General features: G+C 37.7%; 1 protein-coding gene and 1 long non-coding RNA gene across 2 annotated transcripts; one reads left to right on the top strand and one right to left on the bottom strand.

The window, feature by feature from the left end:
• Positions 1-325: 325 nt before the first annotated feature.
• On the bottom strand, positions 326-5,371 carry LOC132644043 (uncharacterized). Its single transcript, XM_060360588.1, has one exon. It carries the CDS (start codon positions 5,369-5,371, stop codon positions 326-328), a length of 5,046 nt encoding a protein of 1,681 aa, XP_060216571.1.
• Positions 5,372-6,659: 1,288 nt separating this feature from the next.
• On the top strand, positions 6,660-8,482 carry LOC132599732 (uncharacterized). Its single transcript, XR_009566976.1, has 3 exons — positions 6,660-6,796; positions 6,902-6,987; positions 8,364-8,482. It is a non-coding gene; the product is annotated as an uncharacterized LOC132599732 (long non-coding RNA).
• Positions 8,483-13,002: the final 4,520 nt, after the last annotated feature.

Here is a 13,002-nt window from a genome sequence, read left to right as displayed (position 1 = left end):
CGGGTAAAAATTAAGAATAGCTACAGCTAAGAAAAAGAAGAAAAAGAAATAAGCAACAATAATGATATATCTGATAGATGAAAATGAGGGGAATACAAGGCATATATGTCAGTGCTTGTGCTCACTACAGACAAAACACCATAACTAACTTATAGGGACTGAATAATAAATACTGATACTAGATTTAATATAAACTCAGGGACTAAACTGTGAAAATCACAACTTCTTATTTATTCCCTTCATTAACTACTTAACAGACTGTACTACTTCCTCTGCCTTCAGTACAACTCGTATCAGTCCTTCCCTCTTAAAATCTTCCTTGACCTCAAGGAATAAAAGCTGGAAACCTGAGGAGCAAAGCATTATAGTCCTCCCATGTGGCCAAATCTTTTGGTAGTTGTTCCCATTGTACTAACACTTGAGGCACAGCCTTATTGCCCTTTTGAATCATTCTTCTTTCTAACACCTTAGCTGGTTGAGGACAGTAGGGACTAGCAAGTTCAACAACAGGTGGATGGGAGAAAACAGATGGTAGTGTGTGACAAGGTTTTAGTTGTGAAACATGGAATGTAGGATGAAGAAGTAAGTGTGTTGGCAAGGATAGTTTGTATGCTACTGATCCTATTCTTTGTAATACTTGATAAGGGCCATAATATTTGGCTGACAGCTTGTTGAAATTTCCTCCAGATAATGTAACTTGCCTATAAGGTTGAATTTTTAAGTATACCCAATCCCCTTCTTGAAACTGCCTGTCTGACCTATGCTTATTATCTTGGTCCATCATTCTCTGTTGAGCTCTCTTGAGATGAAACTGTAGAAGCTGATTCTTGAACTCCCTTGTCAGTAAACTTCTATCAACTTCTTTCATGCCTGACTCTCCTGCTATATAGGGTAAATGCATAGGTGGAGGTTGTCCATAAAGGGCCTCATAAGGAGTGGTTTGTATTGAGTTGTGGAAAGTGGTGTTGTACCACCATTCCGCAGTAGCACGGTAAGAATACCAATCCTTCTGAGATTCAGAGCAAAAGCACCTCAAATAAGTTTCTAAACATCTATTGATCACCTCTGTTTGACCATCAGTCTGGGGATGGTATGCAGTAGATGTGTTCAAAGTGACCCCCAATATAGAAAACAATTCTTGCCACAACTTGCTAGTAAATACAGGGTCCCTGTCACTTATAATGTCTTCAGGCATCCCATGAAGTTTATAAATGTTCTCCATGAACAATTTAGCTATTTCACTTGCTGAATAAGGGTGGGATAGACCAACAAAGTGAGCATATTTGGTTAGTCTATCTACCACAACCCAGATAACAGTTTTTCCCTTAGACTTAGGTAAACCATCTATGAAATCCATGCTTACACTTCCCCAAGCCTGTGTAGGCACCTTCAAAGGTTGTAACAATCCAGGGTAAGGGGCATTATCATATTTATGTCTTTGACAAACATCACAACCCTTCACATATTCTTGAACATCCCCTCTCATCCCCTTCCAATAAAATAATGCATATAACTTCCTGTAAGTGTGATCCACTCCACAGTGTCCTCCTAGAGGTGAATCATGCCAAAGAGTTATAATTTCTTTCCTCAATTGTTCCACTGGTCCTACCACCAATCTCCCATTCTTTCTCAATTGATCATTAAGGAAAGTATACCCCTTTTCTGTCCCACTTCCAGTTTTAAGAGTCTGTATCAATTCAAGTATTTCTCCATCTTGCTCCCAACTCTGCATAACCAGCTGTAGCAAGTTAGTCTTAATTGTGGATAGTGTCATTGCAGAAAACTCTACTAATGGCAGCCTAGATAATGCATCTGCAGCCTTGTTTTCCTTCCCCTTCTTATACTCTATGCTGAAGTCATACTGCATAAGTTTGGTAATCCACTTGAGCTGTGTTCCAGTGTGTAATTTCTGTTCCAATAGAAATTTAAGAGCCTTCTGGTCTGTTTTGACAATAAATGTTCTCCCTATCAAATACTGTGACCATTTGTTAATAGCCATCACTAGAGCCAATAATTCCTTGTCATAGACAGACAAAGTTTGGTGCTGAACAGACAAACCCTTGCTGAGAAATGCAATGGGTTGTCCTTTCTGCATCAATACTGCCCCAATACCAATGTTGCATGCATCTGTTTCTACAACAAAGATCATTGAAAAGTCAGGCAACACCAATACAGGTGCTGTTGTGAGTGCCACCTTGAGCTTCTTGAAAGCCTCAGTTGCCTTTTGATTCCACATAAAACTGTCTTTCTTCAACAACTCAGTAAGAGGTTTACTGATAACCCCATACCCCTTAATGAACCTTCTATAATAACCTGTTAGACCTAAGAACCCTCTCAACAGTTTGAGAGTCTCAGGTACTGGCCAATCTTGAACAGCTTCTATTTTTTTAGGGTCTGTAGCTACCCCTTCTGCTGATATGTAGTGTCCCAAGTACTCTACCCTTTCAGCAGCAAAAACACATTTACTTCTTTTAGCTAGCAACTGGTTCTTCACCAACAGTTCGAAAGTAATCTTAAGATGCACCAGGTGGTCTTCCAAGGTTTTGCTGTAAATTAAAATGTCATCAAAGAAAACCAAGACAAATTTTCTTAAATGATCTTGAAATATGTGATTCATAAGACTCTGAAAACTAGATGGAGCATTAGTTAGCCCAAAGGGCATGACTAGATACTCAAAATGTCCAGAATTGGTTTTGAAAGCAGTTTTGGCAATATCAGCTGGTGCCATCCTAATCTGGTGGTACCCAGCCCTTAAATCTATCTTTGAGTAGATTTGAGAGCCTCCCAATTCATCCAACAGTTCTTCTATAATTGGTATTGGAAACTTGTCTTTTATAGTCCCCTTATTTAAAGCTCTATAGTCTACACATAGTCTCCATGACCCATCCTTCTTACCAACTAGCACCACTGGTGATGCATATGGACTTGAACTATGTTGAATGATCCCTTGCTCCATCATTTCCCTTACCATCTTCTCTATAATGTCTTTCTGTATTGGAGAATATCTATAGGGTCTAGAGTTAACAGGATTGACCCCTTCAAGCAATGGAATATGGTGGTCAAAAACTCCCCTTGATGGAGGAAGTTTCTGAGGTTCCCCAAAAATACATTTATACTCTTCTAACAACCCTGTCACAGCTACTGGTTCATCTTCTACCACAATTTCCTCCCTTTTGTTTATCACCATTTCAGCACTTCTCACTTGTATCCTGAAAAACTGCGAGCTCACCTCCGTCATTTTGGTGATGGACCTTGCTTCTACAGTCTTAAACTTGGGTTGAATCCCTTGTAATTTCAGCAACTGTCCTTGATGTTCAAATTCCATAAAGAGTTTCTGAAAATTGAACTTGATATCTCCCAAAGGACACAACCATTGTACTCCCAATACCATATCACTCTTGCCAACAGGGAACACTAAGAAGTCATCTTGAAACATGGCCCCTTGCATGAACCATTTGAACCCTTTACATAACTTGTTAGTAGGTATTCCCCTTCCATCAGCTACTTGCACCAATTGGGCTTTAATTGTTATCACCTCACACCCCAATCTTTTAGCTGCTTCCTCATCAATGAAGTTGTGGGTGGAACCACAGTCTATGAAAACTTCTATAGGATTCTGTTCATTAAATCCCTTAAGTCTTAATGTCTTGTATCCCATAGTGCCATTTAAAGCTTGCAATGATATGGCACAACTTTCCAGTGTTGTTTCTTCCACACACTCTTGTTCTATTATATCCTCTTCTTCTGGAACTTCTAACTCACAATCCACCAGTTCTTCCCCTTCCTCTAGTTCCATGGAAAACAGTTGTCTTTTAGCTTTACACCTGTGACCAGGTGTATACTTTTCATCACACAAAAAACACAATCCCTTTGATCTCTTTTCATCCAATTCTGCTGGGGTCAGTCTCTTCCTTCTATTGGTATCCATCCTTGCAGTAACAGGCCTTCTATACCCCCCAAAATTTCCCTTCTGAAAGGTATTTGAACTATTACCAATGGCTGGCTTAGATTGAGAGTGAACATATCCAGAAGTTATTCCCTTAATTGCCTTGCTTTGAGCAGCAAAATTAGATTCATGTAATCTTGCCAAGTAGTAAGCTTGTGGCAAGTTACAAGGATTTCCAATCCTCACAGCATCACTCAATTCAGGCCTTAGGTTGTTCAAAAATATACTAATTGAATGTTCAACAGATAAGTTCAGTCTAGTCATGACACTATCAAAAGCTGCCTGATATTCTTTTACAGAACCAGTGTGTTTCACCCTCATCAACTCTGTCATAGGGTCAGTGTATTCTGCACCAAATCTATCAGCAAGTGCATACAAGTATTCTTCCCATGTGGGTAATGGCAAGTGAGCTCTTGCTTTCATATACCCTTGATGCCATTGTAATGCATCACCGTCAAAATGAATTGCTACTAGTTTCAACCTCTGGTGGATGGAAATGTCTTCTACAGAGAAGAATTGTTCCACCTTATACAACCAAGTTCTTAAGTCCTCCCCGGAGAACCTTGGAAACTCAATTTTGGTGTACTTAGTGAATGAAGGAATAGGAAGGTGGATATTGTGACTGTTTTGTACTGGATTAGGATAGGGTATTTGCTGACTAGTGTTGTAGTTTGGTAGTGGTGATTGGGCTACAGGAATTTGATGGTATATGGATGATGGAATGTGAGTAGGTAGATAAGTACTTGCATATGGAATTCCTGAATTAGAGTAGTTAGTACCAAGGGTTGCACCATAGGGCAGGTGATTATAATTGGAGAACTGTGTTGGTTGAAATTGAAATCCTTGTGTAGGTGGGGTTGAATAATTTTGATTCTGGAACATGGGTTGAAACCCTTGTATGGGTGGAACTGGGTAATTATTGGGTTGAAACATGGGTGATTGGTGAAATTGGGGCATAGGAATTGACTGTATGGGTAAGGTGTGTTGGTGGTTCGAAGTCTGAATTCCTTGGGTGTGAAAAGGTGATGAGATTTGGGAATAAAGAGGTGCAGAGGTTCCATTAACAGTACTAGTAACAGCATTAACAGACCCAATTGCGAGTGAATTAACTGGTAGATTAGGAGCTTGACTATAACTTACCCCTGCTGCATTTGAATTAGATGGAAGCATGAAGGAGCAAGACCCAATCGAAAGTGGTGTATCCGATGGGGAATACAGTCGTTCCCCATTGTCCACTGCTTCCTTGTCTCTTTCCGGTCTCCGATCAATGTTGACTGCATCTCGGAGCTCACGTATTGACTGTTCTTGAGCTCGTCGAGATTGTTCCTGCCTCTCTTCAAATTGTTCTTGTCTACTGGTAAAATTAGACATCTCAGATGACAATTTTTGTAACATAGTCACCATTTCTAACATTTCCGACGACATTGATACCCACAAAGCCAAGATCTGCTCTGATACCACTGATGCAGATTGGGATTTTTCGGGTAAAAATTAAGAACAGCTACAGCTAAGAAAAAGAAGAAAAAGAAATAAGCAACAATAATGATATATCTGATAGATGAAAATGAGGGGAATACAAGGCATATATGTCAGTGCTTGTGCTCACTACAGACAAAACACCATAACTAACTTATAGGGACTGAATAATAAATACTGATACTAGATTTAATATAAACTCAGGGACTAAACTGTGAAAATCACAACTTCTTATTTATTCCCTTCATTAACTACTTAACAGACTGTACTACTTCCTCTGCCTTCAGTACAACTCGTATCATATTGATTTTCCATATTGTGGGTTGCTTATTTATTCTTGATTTCAATTGTTTGATTATCTGGCCAATAGTTAGACACTATCTGTGGTGCGTGAATTGAACTGGAGAAAGGGAATTCACGTACGTAATAAGAATAAATAGAGTTTGTTCGATTTAATCATTTTGCTAATGAGGATAGAGATATACCCTTTAGCCCTTCTTAGTTGAAAACGGAGAAATAAACGTGTTCTTGTTACCTCTGATGACCATAGAGATATAGGCATTATAGTAACATCTACAAGCTTGTGAGTAGTTTGAGAGAATATCATAAAGCATAATTAACCCGTTAACTAGTAACCCAGGAAATAAAATAGGTGGAATTGTCTGAAGATCAACTGGATTGTCGAAAGCCATAACCCTAGATCTTTCTCTCATCTGATAATTCTTACAGTCCTTGTCAACATAGTCCCAGTCATAAAAACACCCATCACAAATTGTTTACTTTTCAAGTTTTAGTTTAGTACAACAAACAATCTTGATTTTCACTTTCTTGAATAATTTCATTCGAATTTGAATTAGTTTGACAGTACAATCTAAGTCTCTGTGGGATCGATATCTGGACTTAACAGTCTATATTACTTGTACGACCACGTATACTTGCGTGTGCGTTTGGGAGCAACGTGCGTGATAATTGGACTAATTAATTAGCACTATATACTAAGTATATTGTAAGAAATATATTAAAGTAAGCTTGTAAATTACTATATTATAGAAATGGGAGTTGGGGGTACGAACAAGGGCAAATTGGGGTACGAACAAGGCAATTTTGGGATTTCAGAAATTTTCAAGGGCAAATTGGGGAGTCTAACATGCCTTTTAAGAGAGACACGTGTGTTTCAATAGATTTTACAAATTTTAGTCTCATCTAGACTCTTCTTCTTCTTCTTCTTCTTCCTAATCGCCTATTCCAAAATTGCTTCTCTTTCTCACTTTCCCTGTATTTTCTGTGCTTCTTCCTTTTATGTTCTATGTTTGCATCTCTATTTAGTATTTAGTTATTTCTGGTTACTTTTGATTCTTCAAGTATTGCATGTTGGTAATTTCTCTTACTTACAATTTTCATTTATGTAATTCGAGATTTTAATCTTGGGTTTTGAAATTTAAATTTGAGAATTTTCTGAGATGGACCAAATAATTGAAGGTATCAAACTGCGGATTGGATTTCTTTTTTAATTCAATTAGAAGAAACTACACGGCGGTGATCTTTGAGACTCTCATATTTGAAAGGTAAGAAATGAACTTCTCAAGTCCTCAATAAATTAGTAGCAACAACTTCCAGCAGCTATTCTGGTGGTGACTGGTAAGACATCTAATTATATTTTTTCTCCTTCATTTCAATTGCACAGATTGGAAAGCTCCTTCTCTTCTAATGTTCTCTAGTTTGTTCACTTAGTTTTTCTCTCTTTCGCCCTTACTTATTGGATTGGATTTACAATTTCTTAGTTCTGGTTGTTGCTTTAATGACTTTGATGCTTTTTTTACTATGGGCGTTTGACGTTTATTTGTTAGCAGTCCCTTTTTTGGGTCCTTTTGTTGCTTAATTATATCAATGCATATACTTCTTTATGCCTCATGTTTACCTGCATGTCAATATTTTGTTGAAATGGCAAATGATAGTAAATTATTACTATATTAGTTTGCTGAAATTGTAAGGATATAGTAAACTTTGCATGTTTGTGTAAATCCAAAGGGATGTTTTCATTTATAGTCGATTTGCCAAATTTTAGCTCCAGGACCCGTTTATTTCTCTCTTTGGACTTAACCCATATCTTGTTTTGGTAGGGGGTTTAGGAGGGCTCTCTTTTAATCTCACTCTCCGAACACTCCTAAGATAAGTTCACAATTTCCATGTCGTATTCATGCTAAATAGGAAACATCAAGTTACATTTTATGAATGTGTTTATCTGTTTGAATATGAGAATTAAGTTAGTTTTTCATTTTCTTTTTTTGCAATGATCCAAAGGATCTATATTAGTGGCATAAAATGATCTTCTCTAGGAAGTAGTTTTAATGGTATAGTATGCTTATGATTGTGTAAAATTTACCTTAATGAAATAGTGAATGACTATTTATTTTTTTAAATAGTTTACAAAGGTGTGTCTATATTGAGAAAATCGAAGTAGATGTCAAATTTGCTAAATCTAAACTATATACTGCAAAGAGTTATGTGCCAAATTATTGTTTTGTTGTTTTGGTGGTACCACTAGCCTAGAATTTTCAATAGTTTGAAAAACAATTCCCGTTTTTCTTTATGGTAATCTATGGTGAAAATGTTGAGTAGCCTATATCAATTTGGATACAATTATGTGTATGGATGTTTTTGAAGTTAATCTTCTGTCTATTTAAATGGTCATTGATTTGCCTCTAAGCTTCAAAGGGGTACATTCCAGTAACCTATTTTCTGGGCTTTAACATATCATGTTTGGGAATGTTGTTCTTCACTCATTCAGCAGATTCTCCATCATTTTATTCCTTCTCTCTTTCTTTTCGTTAAGACAATAATGGTATATTGCCATTGGAGATGCAGAAAGTTGTTCATGGATAGTAGTAACTGTCTTTGCTTTGTGTTTTGACTGTTTGGATGTTGGGTTTGATGTCTGCAGCCTTATGTTATTTGAAGCATCTTCTCTATCTTGAAACTCTTCGATGGTACCGAAATTACTCCGCCTTCATCGACTAGTGATGCTGACATTGACGCCTTCGCTTTTCTTGGACTTGTAAGTTCTCTCTGGTACATTGTACTTCTCTTTAGGTCCCTCTTTAAATTTCTTAGAAACGACTATCCTTTTTCTTCCTATAATAGCTTCTAATGGTAACCCCTCTCATATTTAATTCATGGTATTTTTCAAATTCATGCTATGAGACTTCTATTTAATGTTTTCTGTTTAAATGTTTATTCTCTTTCTAGAATAGGAGGTGGGACTTCTATTAACGCTTTCTGTTGCAATGTTTAGGATCTTATTCTCTTTCTGGAATAGGAGGTGAAGTTCTTTATACGCTAGTTGGTCATCTACAATTGTAGTAACATGTAGAAAATAGTAGAAAGAAATATATGCCAGTTGATTGGCACTGCTGTCACACCCCGAACCATGACCTAAGCTTAACACGACACTCGGTGCCTAACTGTATATGACCGAGCGTACCCATAGGTTGGCTGAATCAACATGTGATAATAAGTAAAGTAGGACTAACACATGTTGATCTATTAAAAATCTGACTGAAAACATATTAAATGAGGAAATACTGGTTTAAGTCTGAAACATCTTAAGAAATAGCCAACAAGGCTAATACACAAAAGACTGCTAATATCTGACTGACTGAACTATGTCTATGAAGCCTCTAAAGATAACTGTCTAAATACTGGAAAGACTGAACAGGATAACGCCCCGGAGGAACTACGGCTCACCAATAGCTGATATGAGCAAATCATAGCTAGTTGGATCGTCAACCTGTATATCGTTGCCTGCATCGCGAGATACAGGCCCCCAAGCAATAAAAGAGACATCAGCACATTTGAATTGTACTGGTATGTAAAGCACCTGAAAAAAAAAACAAATATATGTACTGAAACCAAAACTAAAACTGAACTAAACAAGAAAGCAACAATCTGAAGTACTCCCTGTTCTGAATGAAGAATCACCTGTATAACTGTAAATATAAACTGTGGCCCAGGGGCCAAATAATGTGCACAAAACTTTGGCCTCAGGCCCAAGCAATACATATGCATAAACTGTGGCCTAGGGCCCAAAAATACAGATACAAGTGTTCAAAATTAAACAATTTACAACACTGAGACTGGCTATAGCTGATAGCATGATAACTGTTTCTGATTTTGAAACTTAAACAAATAACTGATTATATACTGACTGAGACTCATGTGATGTCAATACACAAGTTTATAATGATTACGTACTGAGTTCACCATATTCAAAGTGATCACCATGAACGAATTATGAAACTATAACCCTAGAAGATAGCGATTCTACAACTATTCAAGAAACTAGGGCTAAACTGTATTCTGAGTCAAATTACTAATAAGCATGTAGAATGAGGCGTAGGGAGAATCATAAATGTTCCCTGACGTAGATAATTAGCCTCACATACCGTAACTGCTTCACAATCCACAATAAAAGACTAAACTTTGAGAAGAATCTCAAAAGCTTGTGTCTCAAACCTTGAATATGGGTTTTCTTGAAAACCCTAGGTTAAGTACAATGATTTCTCATTTAATATTCATGTGAAAAACTGATTTTTAGAAGCTAAGTGTTGCATTTATAAAAGTCCTGGCTCGTCCCCAGGCCTTCCTTCATGAAAATTTAGATACGCCAAGCCATCTGGAGGTGCCAAAAATCATTAAAGTGAGGCCAAAGGCGAGGATTTTAACGAGCCCGACTTTCTTGCCTTGCGAGGATTTTTGCGAGCCTGGACTGCTCTCAGTAAAACGGCCATGATATTTTGTAGAGATTTCTGATTGACCTCCATAATATATCGTTGGAAAGGTATTTCAAAGGATTACAACTTTAGTGTTTTACATTTTCTCAGATTCTTAACAAATTTTCACTAAATTGGGCTGGAATGCAGACCTACCGAAAACTTAGCCGATTCGCTAACTGAATACGGGAAACATGGAACTATAGAGTGAAATCTAAATGGGAAGATAAATTACATTCAACATTTTATGCTGACTCTTCAAAGAGATGGGGATATCTGGACTTCATGTCCTCTTCTGCTTCCCATGTAGCTTCTTCAACTTTCTGACTCCTCCATAAAACCTTTACTGAGGCAACTTCTTTCATTCTCAACTTGCGAACCTGACGATCAAGGATTTTCATTAGGACTTCTTCGTAACTCAAACCATCGTTGATTATTATGCTATCAGTCGGGACAACCAATGACGGGTCTCCCACACACTTTGTCAACATGGACGCATGAAACACTGGATGCACGGCAATCAAGTCTTGTGGCAACTTAAGCTCATAAGCCACTTGACCAACCTTTCGCTAGATTCTGTATGGTCCAATATAGCGGGGACTAAGCTTTCCCTTCTTACCAAACCTCATAACTCCCTTCATAGGGAAAACTTTAAGAAACACCCAATCATCAACTTGAAACTCTATGTCCCTTCGCCTCACATCTGTATAAGACTTCTGGCGGCTCTGAGCTAGTCGAAAATGTTCTTGAATTAACTTGACTTTCTCCATAGCCTGATAGAATAAGTCTGGTCCTAACAACTCTACTTCACCAACTTCGAACCAACCAATAGGTAATCTACATTTGCGCCCATACAAAGCTTCGTACGGTGCCATCCCAATACTAGCATGGCAACCATTATTGTAAGTAGACTCAATAAGAGGCAGGTGGTCATCCCAATTACCATTGAACTCAAGGACATATGGTTACTGAACTGAATGAATACATGATTAATGAACTGCTGAGATACTGAACTGAATGCCTACCGAACTAACTGAATACTAAGCTGACTGAATACTGGATTAACTGAATACTGGAATTACACGAATACATGAGTACTGGACTGACATCTGAGTATTAAGCTGACATCAATATCTGAGTATTGAACTGACATGAATATTATTACATGAGATCTGAATAGCGTATTTATCTGATCATCGGTCTGCGGATGAAAAGTTGTACTGAGGTAAACCTTGGTACCCAATCCTTTTTGAAATGATCTCTAGAAGTTTACTGTGAACTGGGCACCACGATCTGAAATGAGGGACGCTGGGTTCCATGAAGTTGAATGATTTCTCAAATAACAACTCAACATAGTCCGGTGCTCAATCTGTCATCTTAACAGGCAAGAAGTGTGCCGACTTCGTAAGTTTGTCCATAATCACACAAATCAGGTCGTGCCTCTTAACTGAATGAGGTAGACCTGTTATAAAGTCCATATTTATCATCTTCCATTTCCAAATAGGAATATCTATATTCTGAGCCAAGCTGCCAAGCCTCTGGTGTTCGGCTTTCACTTACAGACAATTTGGGACACTTAGCCACAAACCCTGCCACATTCTTTTTCATATCGTTCCAATAATAAATCTCCTTAAGATCATGATACATCTTCGTGGAATTTGAGTGAATGGAATATATGGAATTATGAGCTTCTGATATAATCCGCTCTTTGAGCCCATCTACATTTGGAACGTATAATCTGCCTTGGTATCTCATGGTACCGTTATCTCCCTTTTGTTCAAACGTCGACGCTTTATGTTTGTGAATCCCCACTTTTATCTGCAACAAGTAGGGATCACTAAATTGCATATCTTTAACTTCAATGACTAGGGAGGAATAAGCCATGTTCTGGGCAACAACTCCACCCACTTTGGAGTCCGAAAGTCGAACTCCTAGCTTGTATAAGAAGTGAACTTCTTTCACCATAGTTCTCTTGTCTGCCTTAATCATGAGCTGTACTTCCCACACTTGATTTCTTTCTGAGATACTTCCTAAAATACTCATAGTACTGTTATGCGCTAAGTCTTTGACTAGCACCCTAAAGATTAGAGTCTCATACAATGGCACTACCCTTATGACACATAACTGGCATGATCTTATAGCTTTTTTGTGATAGCCTAATCGATAATAACTGAACTTGACACAATTCGATCTATGATCATTTTACTCATTTCTGGTTTCGTCTAAATTAAGGCATATTCCTTATGGAGACTATCTCTTTATGCCAACCTAACTGAACTGAGGTTCTTCATATCTCATGCTAACCCTTCGAGTCTTCAATTATCTCACTAGACTTACTGGATATTTATGCATCTCCCCTTAGACCAAGGCTAACATCATATACTTGTAAATTCTTCTCTTTTTTTGGGATTCAATTAACTTTCCTTATCTTCTGTAATTCGATTGTAATCTACAACACGACCGACTTTTTTTTTCTGACTCACTTTTGAGCAATTTCTTACCGAGAAAAGCTAAATTACTTACATGAACGGGTTGCTACTGTATTCATAACTGGCATACTCTATCTTAATGACTTAACTCTACTCACACTGTAAATCTTAAGGAAACCCCTTTTTGACAACTCTTAAAGGCTATTCTTCTGTAGTTTGCTCTCTTACGGCTTAGTTGATTTCTTCTTCCACTAATCACTCTACTCCGAATTTAAATTAAGCCATTGGTTTCTAACACACATTCGGATGTATTCAAACTGTCACCCACTTAAGGTGTTCATCTAACTAAGGAAATCAAATCATACTTCTACTAGTTCTGCTG

This window comes from Lycium barbarum, chromosome 6 (genome assembly GCF_019175385.1).
Source record: "Lycium barbarum isolate Lr01 chromosome 6, ASM1917538v2, whole genome shotgun sequence".
In the NCBI taxonomy this organism is placed as follows: domain Eukaryota; kingdom Viridiplantae; phylum Streptophyta; class Magnoliopsida; order Solanales; family Solanaceae; genus Lycium; species Lycium barbarum.
This window is presented reverse-complemented; position numbering and strand designations above follow the sequence as displayed.